The following is a 14,300-nucleotide window of genomic DNA, read 5'->3' on the forward strand; positions in this document are numbered from 1 at the left end:
CAAGCACCATCTGCTTTCCTTGGTTTGCACAACGGACAGTTTGGCCAGCACTTCCACATTGCGGCGACTGATAACACACATGTGGCAACGGCGCCGGTATAATTAAAACGCGGGAAGTACCCCCCATGACCTTATAAGGGAGTTGCGCAACACCCCCCCCCCCCCCCCCCCCCCCCCCCCCCCCCCCCCCCCCCCCCCCCCCCCCCGATGGTTCTAGAATCTTGATGATGAATAAATAATAAACATACGAAGAATCGAAAGAAAAAAAGTTCTGACTCTCACAAACCAACAGAAGGAATACAGTTCGAAAATTAAACACAAGCGCGAAATAATGGCACAAAAGGATAAATTGGAGGGGTGGGACTGGACCCATCTAGCATTCCTGTCATGCTTCAGCTAATGAATCACACCTGACCCTACAGGTTTGGCAGAAGGGGGAACCAGTCCAACAATAGACGCTAACATTCTCGTCGCGACTTGGTTGATTCAGGGCAGAAGGCAGCCAATTAAACTGCATCTGGCCCACACATGAATGCAAGTAGAAAGTAGCGCATGATTCATTCAAACGATGCAATTACTTTTCCTCACAAAATGCTGCACCTTTTGGGTAACCCGGAACCCGAAACATCAAGTGGGGGTTTGGCTGTTTTGGCTATGTTTTGACCCTCCTGAAAAACATGTCATGTGCCTTTAAGAGAACAACCAAAACAGATGTGAATGATTCCACTTAATGCCGCAATTGCTGCACCCTTCCCTTTATATTGTAACACACACACACACACACACACACCACACACACACACACACACACACACACACACACACACACACACACACACACACCACACACACACACACACACACACACACACACACCAGCCCCTTGGTTCTGTTGGCCGGTTTGAAGGGGAATTTTAAGTGGAGTTGTCATGGAAACCACCTCCCCCCTTTAAACAGCCTTTCAAGAAGGACTGGAGAGGAATTTGGGCTGCGTCTCGGCGGATAGTAATAAGAGACGTCATCACGGCATGCGTTCTGCGGAAGACCTGGTTCAAGAGCCCACTGTAGGCTATAGTTCATTGCCAGCTTCTTACTCCTCCAATAACCCACTACGTGGAAATAACCTCCATCCTCTTCTACAAAACTAAACAAACTAGTTAGACATGTTTTACCCCTATGATTCTGCGATTTATTTTCTAAACAGCCCTCCAGGGTAGGTTTAAATAGACGCATGGGAGACATATCTTTATCATGTAAGCAAGGGGCATGGACTGCCCTAGCTCATGTTTGCGCTCTTTCAATGAGCTTCCGACACCTATTCATACTTCTATTTCAAAAGGACTACCAAACCAATTCAAACCTACATCATGTCAAAAGGACTACCACACCAAATCAAACATTAAGTCAACAAGGCTACCACACCAAATGCATGTGTATTCACATTAAATATTTTAGTTCTGCGTCATTCCACTTCACTTAACAATGCTTGCTCCATGTTTGTTTTGATTTGTTTGTTATATTCCAAAGTAATATAATACTGACCGGGGGCGGACATGGCGGGAATCAGACGGCTGGACAGGGCAAAGAGAACTCCAGAGGCGGCTATCCAAACCAGAAGGTTTCTATGGGAACCTGTGGAGGAAGGTCGAGGATGAGGGTGGAACCACACACACACACACACACAAAACAAACAGGTCGAGTTAAGAAGACAAGAATACAAATGAAACCGTGCTGTGCGGGTTGCCTCTTTACGCCGTGATAAGAGATAACTGATCGGGATGGAAGTTCAATGTGATAACATGCTGGCAGGCATATAATCTGGGTGAATACGTTAAAGAAATGGGTGCGGCGGTCCTGGCCTGACTTTATTATGAAGCATGGAAACTTCATGGGACAGAGGAGTGGTCCCATACAGACGAGACTTCTGGTGCCCCATGTTTTTGGTTAACAGTCATAATAGTAGTGACGCCAGATATCAGAGCTGGTTATTAAACCTGTTGCGTCAAAGTAACATGCAAAACGCAAAACGCATCCACGTCTCCAGGCGACGTGCCTGTGGCAATATATATCCAACTATTATTTGGAAGCACGTTTTTGTGTGTAATGTCAATAAAAACGCCAACATCCTTTAATGCCAACAAAAAAAATATCAAGAAAAATCTTACTTTCACGTTGCGTTCCTCCGACGCGAAGGCCAACTGCGAATTGGAATTGCTCTCCGCGCGTAAGATCACTGGGTTAGTATTGATGTTTCTGGTCGTCTGTCGATGGAGCAAACGAAATTATCTGTCACTGATGCTTAGTTTGGCGATGCATTTACTCCTCCCACTTGTTTTTTTCGGAGCAGTAGGCTATCTTCCGATCACTCTCACACTTTTCCTTCGCCTTCCCCAATCACACTAAGCGTGAGACCACGTGATCATAATTCTTGCACGTCGCCTTTGAGAAGCTCAACGATTATGCTGTCACTAATCTAATTCCCCCTCGCCAAGAGCCAACGTGTTGATTTATGTTAGCGATGGCCGACATTCAGGCTTGGTCCTTGTATTACTATGGTATATATATCACTTGTTATTCATGCGAGTAATAATGATCTGGGGTGACCGTCGTGGGGATTTCCTTAATTGTGTTTTTTTCCCCCACCCTGAAATCCAGAGATAGTAACATTTCTGCGTTTGCCACTAGAGGGAAGCAAATGCAATCATGTTTCACTGAGCCTCTCTCTCCACTGTGACTGCGAAAATAAGTCACCTCAGGCGCGCCCCCTATTGGTGGACGCTGGTAGCCCTCAAAGTGCATTTTATAATTAAAAAAAATCCATATTTTGTTATTTTGTGCAGCTTTAAAAGTGCTTTTGTTTACATATTTTTTCATAAAAGCGTTAGTAAGTCATTAGAATATATATAAAAAAATACATATATATTTGTCTTGAAAGCATGTTTTTTGTCATATATTCATACTAGAATGACTGGGCCCCCACGTTAGATGCCCATTGGAGCCCCTGATATCCGTTAATACAACCTTCGCCCTTGGGGGGTCAATATGTTTGCATGTTTTCTCGCCTATGACTAAAATCGGGGCTGTGTCAACATCTGCATTTATTTCAGTAAAACGTTTTTCTGCTACACTCAACAGAGATGGAAGATCCCAATGTCATTATACCACATTACATATTACACCACATTATTGACCCATCTTCTGATTAATTCTCGCAGTCTGACGAAGACCACTACTTGCATGGCTATATTAAGCCCCGGCTCCGAGGTGGGATACTTACAGCCGGCCCGCCCCCGCGGTACGCGACCCCGGGGGGGTGGAGTCCATAAGGAAGTGATTCTGTCAACAAGCAGTGGAACACGCCAGGGGGACTGACAGACGGTCAGACACGTTGGCACCACCCTCCTCTGGGCCAGAAGTCTGTCTTCACTTATTGTCCCGCTCTTAATGTGGAATCTCATTAAAAATATTGTTAAAACCGTCCGAAATTAAACATGTGGTGTGTGCGTCCACATTGAAATTGGAATGGTAAAGAGCTTGAATTTGACCGTCCTCAGACGATTCAGATATAGAGGATTATGTTTTTATAATTATAAACTTTTTATTTATTTTTTGAATTTCTTTGCGTTTTTCACTTTGACATATTGGCTTGAGTTCATAACCAGTTGGATCAAACACTTTAAAACAATCAGTAATTTCTAACTAAAAAAATATTGGGACATCAATGTTATCAACCTTTATGCTACATTTTGCGTTGAACGAAGGGTCTTCTGTTTTAAGTGGTTTAACCCTAACAAAAATCACAAACCTTTTTAAAACGTTTCATCACAGCAACATTAAGATTGAGAAAAAATTGAGATAATATGAAAATAATCTGTAATATTTTGAAAAATTGGTGAGATTACATCATAATCTCATCATAATCTCAAAAAAAGAGCCAACAGAGCCTACAACTGTGGGTAAACCCTGCCCTTACAACCTTGCCACAGTAGGCTACATTATCGACACATATAAGCCTTTGTATGCACACCCAGGTCTCCTACCCAGTAGAGAAGGCTTGAGAAAGAGTAGCCCCTGAAAAAAGAGACTAATCACTAAGGACTATCTCGCCCCTGCCCTTACCAAGACTCTTCTAGGAAACCCTTCCTCCTTGGTTTATTTATACGTCGCACATCTATCAGCGCACATTCTATGTTCAGCGAGGCCGGCCTTCTATAAATAGAAACAAACAGTGGAGGGCGGGAGAAAGGGCAAAAGTGAAAACGTGTCGGAACGTGCATATTCCACACGCCCTCCACCCCTGCTAATCTCTCTGTCGTTTTCTCTCTGTCCGTCGCTACTAGGTCTTCCCTCTGTGCACGTGGAGAACGGGGGTCTGTCTGTGTCTGTCTGTGTGCGTGTGGTCTTCGTTGGATACGATCTTGTGAGGAAGCCGGGCAGAACACCCCAGCACCAATCAGGTTTTCTCCGTTCCACAAACAAAGAGGGAGTGCTCCCATATCTGTGTACAGGGCATGGGCTCCTCTTACTGTAAGTGCATCATTAGAATTGATGGTGATGGACGAATTAGAAGGAGTGATTAACTATGGCCGATTATGGGTTTCTGGCAGCCTGTCCTTATTTATGACCGTCCATATTGATAATATTCAGGAATAGAGAATTTAGGAAAACACCTGCTAAAATAAAACGTCTTACTAAAATCTTCATCTAATCATTCATCTAATTACTAAAAACAATCAGATGAACGAAGAGAAGATCGATACCAATATTCCCATCGAGATGAAACCTAGATTGAGGTTTTATACAGATTATGTAAAATCCTTTGCTCAAGCCAGTAAACAACAAATCCAAACGCCCAAAACAATTCCCTTATGGACGTTTTTTTAATCCATCCTCATATCTACAGAATAGGACGAAGGTTGAGGATTCATGTACATGAGGGAGGGGTGTGTGTGTATCTGAGTGTGTGTTTTATACGTGTGTGTTGAATGTGTGTGTGTATGTGCACGTGTGTGTGTGTGTTTCTGTATGCATGTGTGTGTGTGTGTATGTGCACGTGTGTGTGTGTGTTTGTATGTGCACGTGTGTGTGAGTATGTGCACGTGTGTGTGTGTGTGTGTGTGTGTGTGTGTGTGTGTGTGTGTGTGTCTGTAAAACAAAGTCAATGGCGTACATGACAGCGCCAGCCATCAGATGTTAATTGCCAGCGTCCTCCAGAACACACACCCTTAGCCTAAACAGCCCAAGACGCTCCATATAAACCCACCCAGAGGTCTAAGGCTACAAATACTCAGCAAAGTCACCGCACTGGCCTCAGAACACACCCTGCAGCCAATCCAGCCCCAGCAGACCGAGAAGGCCTTCCACTGCCACGGAAACCTCCCCCGCAGACCCCAAGAAGACTGAAGGTGAGCCTTGGCTTCATTCCTCACGGCACTGGCCTCTTCCTGGGAAGCTATTCCGTCGGGGGCATAAGCCGTTGTGTTTTGGTTGAGTTAGGGAAACAAAGTTTCATCAGAGATTTGTGTATCAATGAGCCACATTTGATGTTGTTCGGCCTCTTTTCTCAGATGCTCTGCAGATGTGCGGTGCCGTTGCTGGTGTTTCACCTGCTGGTGACGGAGATGTCGGCTTTTGTGTTACCTAAAGCCACCAGAGCCAAAAGGGTGGGTTCCTATACACTTTCTAATGCTTTGTTTTAGTGCTTGGGACGTTAGAAATGTGCTCTGGGAAATGCTGATACAACGAACGGCCGGCGAACATCACATCGACATTCAGAGAAAAAAAAAGGTCACGGTTCAAACCCAGTTACCCAGAAACTTGCATGCATTTGGAAATATTTACCAAACTTGCAATATCCTCTGACCGTGTGGCTGCCGCCGCGGTTCATCCAGGAGGTCAGCCTGCTCAACCCAGACTTCCCCCACGTGGAGGCGAATCCCGGGGACCTGTCTCCCGGGGACGACCCCTGGGATCTTCTGGAGGGTCATCGTACACATGCGGGCATCGTCCTCCTACCCCGGCTGGACCTGCCTCCGCCCTCCCACCAAGACCCCCCGCACAGCCACAGGAGGAGCCAGGAGAAGAGGTGAGGAAGGCGTTAAGGTGCAGCGGACCTCTGGGAATATGTGCTGTGCAACGTACCGAGACTTAGGGCGAGTTATCAACATTCGGGCGGTAACTCAAGAAGAGAAGGAGCAGAAAATGTAACGTTTGTGGAAAATTCTAAATTGGCAGAAAATGTGCGCTAACACTTTTTGCGCAGAATTATCATTATTTATTTTTTTAAATAGTGCCATTAACAGGCACTGAAAATCACGTGGTTGATTATGCACCCCAAACCTATTTGGGTATTTGGTTTGTACTAAAATTAAAATTGTATCATGTCACTCAAAAACGTTTACTGTATTTTGAGTGAATTAGTATGTATTTTGTCGTCACCTCTTTTTCTCATTCAGTTACACCTTCGGCGTTGATAGCAGCGAGTCCCTAATGAGGCTCACTTATGGATAATCAACATAGCGTTGTAGTCACCTGGCTTACCTGGAATCAATGCCTTCCTATCCCACAGGAGGAAGCTGGCTCCTATGGACTCCATTGGCAGTTCTCTAATGTCCGGTGCCCGAAACCGGAAGGTAAGACATCAGGATACATTGATTAAGAAATGTTAGTGTTTACATATCAATGTGATATGAATGGTGAAATAAATGCTTATACGTGTGTATACATTTGTTACAGGAAGCGTCAAGTAACCATTGGGAAGAATACAGTTAATAAGGATGTCAACCATTGCCTTCTTTGCTGCTGGCTTCAACAAACATCTACACCAATCTGAATCCTGCATAATGGGCTTTTTTTCAATCACTTATCCTTCCTGATATTGCAGATTATCAATATTGATTTAACCGACGTCAACAATATACGTAGAATGTCACCCTCTAGTGGCAAGACCAAAATATGACAAGCACTTCACTGTGTGCATGATGGAAATTGCGTAAATAAAAATACTTTTAACTGATTAATACCCAGACTTAATAAAAAACATAAAACCAAATCAAATGATGTTTCCCCAAAACGACCTTTTATTTGTCAAGCTACAATTAAAGAAAACAAAATCAGAATGCAGAAAATATAGTATTTGCTTGGCTATTTTCTCTTCACTTTCACATATGTACAGTTGTCAAAGAACAGGATATGTACATAAATTTGAAGGAGGGGTATGAAGAGTGCAAATTCTACTGGGGACTAACCAAGACTCTCCCACTGGGAAAAGGAAATGCAAATGGTAAATGGTAAAAACAAAACAGAAAAAAAAAAAAGAAAGGACCACCATTCGTTGACCATTTTTGTTTGTCCTAAACCTCTAGTTCTGTACACTACGGCCAGCTTTCTTCTTGACGCAAGCCAATCATACCAAAGACTCCTGTTAATTGGAGGACAATCCCTCACCGCCTTTACAGGAAGAAAAACAAAAAAATATTTTACAACCATTCATGCACTGTCTCGCAACTGCCTCTAGCTTTCTTCTTCTTCTTCCACAACTGAAAATCAGATTACTAAAACGTGGAACAAATAATATCAGGTTCAAAGATTAACCTTAAAATAAAAAAGGTAGTATATGGTAACTTTAAAGCAACAGTTGACAAGCCAGACAGAATTGTTAAGCACTGAATCATGGAGAGTTGTTACATACATAATGAGACTGCCCATAACCCATCTGCCTAGCAACAGGTGTACGAGGGATCCTCTTTTAAAAAGTGCACTGTTGGAAAGAAAAAAACAATGTTCTGCATGCATTTTGAAGTTCAGACGTTTATATTCCATTTGTGTACAGTTCAAAAAAAGTGTTTGAGTCGAGTATTTCTTTTAAATACAAATATCTTTAAGATTGAAAACGTTCATGGAGGTGTACACTTCAAGACAAACTCAAAATTGCTAAATAAAAGCAAACTATTTGCTGAAATTTAAAACGGAAAGTGAGCTGCCCATCTAGAACATAGACAATTCTTTACGTATAACAATAGTGACCTTTTCCTTCAATGTAGTCATGTCGTTTTCTTTTTACAATATAAGGGTTTGCATTGATTATAAGTCTGTGTGTGTGGGGGGAGATTCGCTCCAAAGTCAATGATATTTTTCTTTGGAACTGAAAAAATAAGAACGTCTATCCCAAATATGACATACCTACTGGGAATTATGTTAACCGACACGGTAGATAATCCTGTTGTATCTAAAAACCAAAATGCAACCCCTGCGGTCAATCTAAAATTGAATCAATCGAATTACAAAAAGACAACTCTCCACTGTAACCGTGGCATTCCATCGAGCTGTGTGTGAGCGGGCGCGAATAAAAAATAAAAAATAAACAAAGAAGCAGACTTGACAAATGAAGAATGGCTGTGATTGTCTTGAAGAGGGGTCACCTACAGTTTCCACCCGTACCGATACTGGGGTGTCGTGGCGTTAGGCATCGCAGGGATTAGGCTTTTCTGAGGACGACGATGAGAACCAAAAAAGGAACAAACAAACAAATAAACAGGTCTCGGTGGGAGGTCTTGTGAGCGTGCTCCATCCGCCGCCGCTGTGTCCCTCGCTTTAAGGGTCTTTCTTGTGGCCCGAGCGTCGCACGTCCCTGCACTTGTGGCAGTAAAAGATGTCAGGAACGTTGGACTTCTTGATCTTCGCGCACGACAAGTGCACCCAGATGCTACACTGGTTGCACTCGATCATGGGCCGGCCGGCAAATGGCTTCCCGCAGTAGCACGTGATCAAGTCCCACGAATCGTCACCTGTGACGCACCACAAGGAGAGCACAAGGGGTTACCAAACAAGTCTTGTGCCAAGTCTTTACACGGCCGCTCAACCCAAGCGAGCAATGACCAAACAAAAAACCCTGCTGCATGCGTGTGGACGGACATACCTGACTCCACCATGATGTCTTCGTCGGCGATCCAGGTCTCGCCCTCACTCGAGCTCATCTCCGCCTCCCGGTTGGACTCGTCCGTCTGGACCTTGCCGGGCCCCTGGGCGCCGGGGGACATCGCGCCGTGCGCCAGCAGCTCGTCCCGGACGGGCCGCGCCTCCGGGCCGTGCACGTGTCCCGCCTCCGAGTCCGTCTCGCTCTGGGTGGTGGAGCTCTTGAGCTTCTTTGGTGCCTTGGGCTGTTTGGGGTTTTTACTGCGCTTGATGCGCGCGCGCTTCTCTCCCTCGCTGCTGCCGCTGTCCGCAACCGTGCCGGCCGAGCCCAGGGAGAGCTTTTTCAACTTTTTGTCCTTCTTGCGCTCGGCCTTGTGTCCGACCTGGCTCTCGTACAGAGAGTCCTTAAGGCGCATTTTGTCCAGCAGGCTGCTATCCGAGTGCATGCGGCGGATGTTTTTGCCCTTGTTGGCACGTGCTTTGCGCACAAACGTGTGGATGGTGTGGATGTCGGAGCTGCCGTCCCCCCAGGTGGCACCCATGGAGCTGCCGCCTCCGTTACCACCGCCCCCGCCGCCGCCATCTCCCAAGAGCCCCGAGCTGTGAGCAGAGCTCGAGGAAGTGGGCGACCATGAGCTCTCCTAAGGAAGAAAGAAGGAGAAGGAGAGCTGAGTGTTTCTTCAAAGCTAAGGTATGAGATACATCTGTAACACTTTTTGATTACTCTGCATTTGCTGAGCCACTGAATGGGGTAACTTACCTCTTTTGGGCTTGGGATGTAGCCAGCATAAGCCAAAACAAAGTTGCAAAACTTGTTAAAGTCCTCCACTGTCCTCTTTCTCTTTTCAGGAGGCTAAAGGATAGGGAAGGATAACTTTTATTAGGATGGGTTACATAGTTTGGAAACATACAGAGTTATTGTTAATATGTAGATAGTCAATCTTAAAAAAAGGCAACAATTAATGAAAAAAAAGTATTAATATTGTACTCACCAGAGGCTCAGTCTTGCATGTCAATAATGAATCTAAAAAAAAAAAAACATTTTTAATACGTACTGAACAAACCAATTATACGCGGTAGCATATGACATAAATGCATGTTTGGTCATACAACTTAATGTCGAATGCAGCCGTAGTCATTACCACAAAAACTACTTTCAAAGAACCCTAAAGAAATTTGACAACTGCAATTGCGCCTATGGCCACTGGAGAAAGGCAGAATTTAGTGGCGCTAGCTAGTCAGTGGAGCTAGTTAGTTGAATGCTTCGCTTCGACGTTATCCCACATCCAACGATACAGCCATTACACATCAGTGGCAAAAACGTTGACTTCGGTGCTAATTTTAAGGAACATGATCGCAGCTGGCGAGCATTTTCTGACAACTATGCAAAAGGCTAATCCAACATGCTAGCCTGCTAGCACTCAAGACGCACTCGAACGCAACAAGTACGAACGAGCCCTCGATCAACTGGTCTGGACTGATTCTTTAGAATAATAAACCCAACGCTGCAGGTCTTTTGAAATAGCTGAAGGCAACCGCTATTAATATATAAAATTCGACCGAGATGCAGCCCCTGCCTAGATTAGAGTTAGCTCGGCTACAGATGTAACGTTAATGGTGGCGCACCAATCCGTTAGCTTCATGGGGATGTGTGCCGTGCAGTGATCAATGCATCGCTGGTGTTCATGTCCTCGACAAACACAGTGGTCTATAGTTACACTCGGTCCCCATAAACTGTATTTTGTCAATATGTATGATGATCGGGCGTCAGTGTTGGAGATTACAGACGGCATAACACGCTATAGTGGCGCGCAGTACAACGCTAGCTAGCGCTAGGTGCTAACGCCACAAACAAGACTCGCGTTGGCTTTAATACAACCTACAACGATAATCCAATTAAATATCTCTTCTACGATCACCGTGCACGACTGAAGTTCAAGCTGGGTGTGCTGTAAACACTCGCGTTTTCCAAGTTAACCGAATGTCGTCACACACAGACTCATCCCAGCCCCATGTCTACAATAGGGTCGCCAGCCAGGTGGGAAAGTCCAGAGCCAAAGCTATTCGAATCCAAAAAACACGCTCGATCGAAAAACATCTATTGCCCGTTCTGTCCGCAGATACATACCTTGGTGCTCGGACATTATTCCAAGCATTGTCGCCTCACGAACGAGGCCTTGGCTCCAGTCGCAGGCTGAGGCGAGCTAGCCACACAGGAGTAGCCGTCACACGGTGCTCGTCCCCCGGCGTGTCTGCGCCGCACTGCCGACCGAGCGGCGAGGCAGACCCGGTCCGAGATCGTGGAGCCTCGTTGGAGGCTGTTTCTGTACAACTATGAGAACGGTTAAGTCCCGATATCGGTGATCGGGAAACGACAGGATCGGTCCACGGCGAAGTAACGTTACGGCGAATTCGTCTGTGTGGCTGGCTATCTGTAGCTCATTTTCTTCGTCACCGCTAGCCCGGTTGCAAACACAATCCTCCGAAGCGAACTAGAAGTGTGGCAGTTTGTAAGTGCCATTTAAGAAGGCGCAATTGCGTTGTGTAGATCCGTACACAAAATGCATACTGGCACCGGTTATTGTTCGCAAGTTTTTTCGTGTCTTACAATCTACGTACGGAGCCCGAGTACGACTAAAAATACAATTCCGCAGCCTTGACTTCCACGGCGCGCGCACAGCCTCTTGTGGTTGTCAGCGGGCTGACAACGACGGGTACATTCTGGGTATAGTAGTTCACCGTACGCACTGTGGCCATAGCGGAATCAAACCGTTAGCCATTTTAAAACTACAAGTACCGTGGGAGACGGGACGGAAATAGGTGCCCGGGATTTGCAGTCTTTTTTTTCGGGTACCGACATGGTACTTGGAGCATTGTATACGCGGTAGTATGAGCCATGTCATGAAATTCGACATGTATATACAATTGGTCATCAGTCGGATTTATATACAGACGTGTGTTATTTTATGACAAACCTTCTTACAAAAAAGTACATCGGAATGAACTGTATGTACGTTTGCGTATCCGATTTGTGCTAGCTAGCTGAAGCTACCTGGGCTGGATTCTGTCATGTTGCTCGAATTGATACAGGGAACTGAGGGAGGAGGGCTTATTATAATACAAGGTAAAGTGTTGTTTACCTACAATAATTGACATTTCGAATGGTTGTATGCGAGGAGCATTGCTAACCATTACATTATTCATCTACATTTGCAGATTCTATACATTATTCTGGGCGGACCCTTTTGATGAGCTTTATCAAAGCGGCATTAAAGAGGTGAGCATCAGCAGTTTTTTAAATTACCTGTAGTCCGTGTAATGATTTAACTGCTTGATCTATCGATATTTTTATAGGGATGAAGTTGTCCATTTACTAGCGTTTGAACTTCATGAAGAGGAGCTAAAACATGAATTGGGCCATTCATCCCTCCAAAGGTACGCCCATTTTGACACAGTTTATTGTGAGTAGGCAAACACTATGATTTCGGTTGAGCTTGATTATCTACATTTTGTTGTTTATATTTTTGAATGCAGGTTAAAATTTCACAACGCTTTCCATGACCCCCTTGGTTGGAATGAAAATCCCCCTTTCACAGTCCACCAGTTCATCACATCAGAACTTGATAGTCTTCTGACCTCGAATCAGCACTCCAAGCCTGTTACCCTGGTCATTGATTCCTTCTCATTCATCCTGAGACATCTCAGCCCTTCTGCTGTATGTAAAACTCTACAACAGTTGAAAAAGGGTAAGTAATACTTTAGATGGCTGCACAGTCAAAAAATTGTTGTATCTTTTAGTGCTCTATCGTGGATAATGTTTGGCAATCTCTACTCTCAATAACTTCATTTAAGATTCAAATCTAGGTGGATGGGCGTTTCACCTTTTTTGCTTCATATTAGTTTCGACCAATCATGTTTGCTGGAAACGGGAATCTGTAAGCACTTAGAATGTAAACTGTAGAAAAGTGTCAAATAAACATTGCAAATCAACATTCTGGAGCCGCCTTCTAGAGAGCTTCATCGTTTCCTTCTGTGCCGCCTACCCCAAGTTCTGCTATAACATAGTATGACCGCTGGATCAGTTATGAGGCAATCCCAAACATACGGCGACATCACATATGTTAACACTGCTCTCTGCATTATTTTCTCCCCTGAATCCTCCTTTCATGTATTAATCAAACGCATGATGTCGCCTCTGTCCTCTAGGGGGAGCTGTGAAGACGACTCTTGGCCTGCTGCACTCTGACATGCATCACCGCAACATGGTGGGAAGCATGTGCCACCTCGCCACTTCAGTCCTAACCGTCGCGCCCGGGCACCAATGCCATGAAGCCGTGGCGAAAACGATCCGGCGTGCAAAATCCGGAAAGATATCGCAAGCTGTAAGCAATTTCTATGTTTATTACCTTGTCTTCCGTCCCCATGTCCTTGTTGCCGATGCCTCAACCTTATTCATGAAAACAGTTGTCTGTCCCCAGGTGGAGAGGTTCAGCATCAGTGATGATATGACTGTGAAGGTGCAGAGCAAGCCCGTACCGGTCGGATCCGGCCAGGGAGAAGCTGGTGATGCTGAGGTGCGTTACCTGCTTTGCACATCCCTGTATCTGGTTTCACTGGGACTTGCAGAGGCTAAGCCGTTTGGTTATATATGTTTTTTGTCTCTTTAGGTGGACCCGACTGCAAACCTGACCTTCAACCTCCGCTTGTCGGACCAGGAGCGCCAAGCCAAGGAGAAGCTAGCACTGCCCTTTGTGTTCAGCAAAGAAAAGTAACCAACGTTGTCCTCCACTTTCTTTGAAAATGTTCCCCTGTTATAACCATCACCACAACCACAAACGTGCATCTCTATTCATTCATCTTTTATTTTTTGACAGAAAATCAGCCCTGCTTCGTCCAGGGCCAGGATCTGGACGGATTCTGTATGAGCCCGATGCCAACGATGATTATGATCAGGAGGACCCCGATGATGACCTCGACATCTAGTTCATAAAACCCCACTGATGTGTCTTACATTATGCCCTGCCTTGAAGTTTTATATTGCAAGGAAGCATACGTTGCCTTCGATCACTTAGTTATTTTCTTCTTGGTTCTTTGAATTCAGTTCCTCTGACCTTTCTTTGGGAAAATGCCTGTATATTTTTTATGATACAAATAAATGCGGTATACTGAAGTGGTTGTTTTATTTATTGAATTTCCTTAATTGTGTCAAGACTTTAGAGTACGATTTTAAAAATCACATGTTTGTGAACAGAACACAATGAACAACTTTAGTAGTTTAATTAATAGGTTTATATGGATTTCCTGCAGATATATCCAATATCAAAACGGGCACCCGTATTACCACGGCTATTTACTTCCATAATAAAACCCTTAATCTTCGATTTCCT

General features: G+C 44.7%; 2 protein-coding genes across 3 annotated transcripts; one reads left to right on the forward strand and one right to left on the reverse strand.

The window, feature by feature from the left end:
* Nucleotides 1-7,056: 7,056 nt before the first annotated feature.
* Nucleotides 7,057-11,605, reverse strand: phf23b (PHD finger protein 23b). Its single transcript, XM_060076819.1, has 5 exons — nucleotides 11,042-11,605; nucleotides 9,906-9,937; nucleotides 9,674-9,766; nucleotides 8,918-9,554; nucleotides 7,057-8,786 (listed from the first exon to the last, which is right to left on the reverse strand). Exons 1-5 carry the CDS (start codon nucleotides 11,067-11,069, stop codon nucleotides 8,593-8,595), a joined length of 984 nt encoding a protein of 327 aa, XP_059932802.1. The 5' UTR covers nucleotides 11,070-11,605; the 3' UTR covers nucleotides 7,057-8,592.
* Nucleotides 11,606-11,750: 145 nt separating this feature from the next.
* elp5 (elongator acetyltransferase complex subunit 5) lies at nucleotides 11,751-14,083 on the forward strand. Of its 2 annotated transcripts, none has more exons than XM_060076824.1 (8): nucleotides 11,751-12,037; nucleotides 12,130-12,190; nucleotides 12,268-12,348; nucleotides 12,448-12,659; nucleotides 13,120-13,295; nucleotides 13,392-13,487; nucleotides 13,581-13,690; nucleotides 13,796-14,083. In XM_060076824.1, the coding sequence occupies exons 1-7, from the start codon at nucleotides 11,983-11,985 to the stop codon at nucleotides 13,683-13,685; spliced, it is 786 nt and encodes a 261-aa protein (XP_059932807.1). In that variant the 5' UTR covers nucleotides 11,751-11,982; the 3' UTR covers nucleotides 13,686-13,690; nucleotides 13,796-14,083. The 2 variants fall into 2 exon arrangements, with proteins under 2 accessions (XP_059932807.1, XP_059932806.1); XM_060076823.1 differs by having other exon boundaries at nucleotides 11,752-12,037; nucleotides 13,581-13,681; nucleotides 13,788-14,083.
* The last annotated feature ends 217 nt before the right edge of the window (nucleotides 14,084-14,300 follow it).

The sequence above is a fragment of the Gadus macrocephalus genome, chromosome 17, assembly GCF_031168955.1.
Source record: "Gadus macrocephalus chromosome 17, ASM3116895v1".
In the NCBI taxonomy this organism is placed as follows: Eukaryota; Metazoa; Chordata; class Actinopteri; order Gadiformes; family Gadidae; genus Gadus; species Gadus macrocephalus.

What these genes read in the sequence shown, in the direction of transcription:
- phf23b (XM_060076819.1), bottom strand. Translation starts at nt 11,069, where the DNA reads ATGCTTGGAATAATGTCCGAGCACCAAG. An exon ending in AATAATGTCCGAGCACCAAG is followed by an intron (nt 9,938 to 11,041) that starts GTATGTATCTGC and finishes TTTTTTTTTTAG; the next exon opens with ATTCATTATTGACATGCAAG. An exon ending in CATGCAAGACTGAGCCTCTG is followed by an intron (nt 9,767 to 9,905) that starts GTGAGTACAATA and finishes CCTATCCTTTAG; the next exon opens with CCTCCTGAAAAGAGAAAGAG.
- elp5 (XM_060076823.1), top strand. Translation starts at nt 11,983, where the DNA reads ATGTTGCTCGAATTGATACAGGGAACTGAGGGAGGAGGGCTTATTATA. An exon ending in ATCAAAGCGGCATTAAAGAG is followed by an intron (nt 12,191 to 12,267) that starts GTGAGCATCAGC and finishes ATATTTTTATAG; the next exon opens with GGATGAAGTTGTCCATTTAC. An exon ending in TCTACAACAGTTGAAAAAGG is followed by an intron (nt 12,660 to 13,119) that starts GTAAGTAATACT and finishes TCTGTCCTCTAG; the next exon opens with GGGGAGCTGTGAAGACGACT.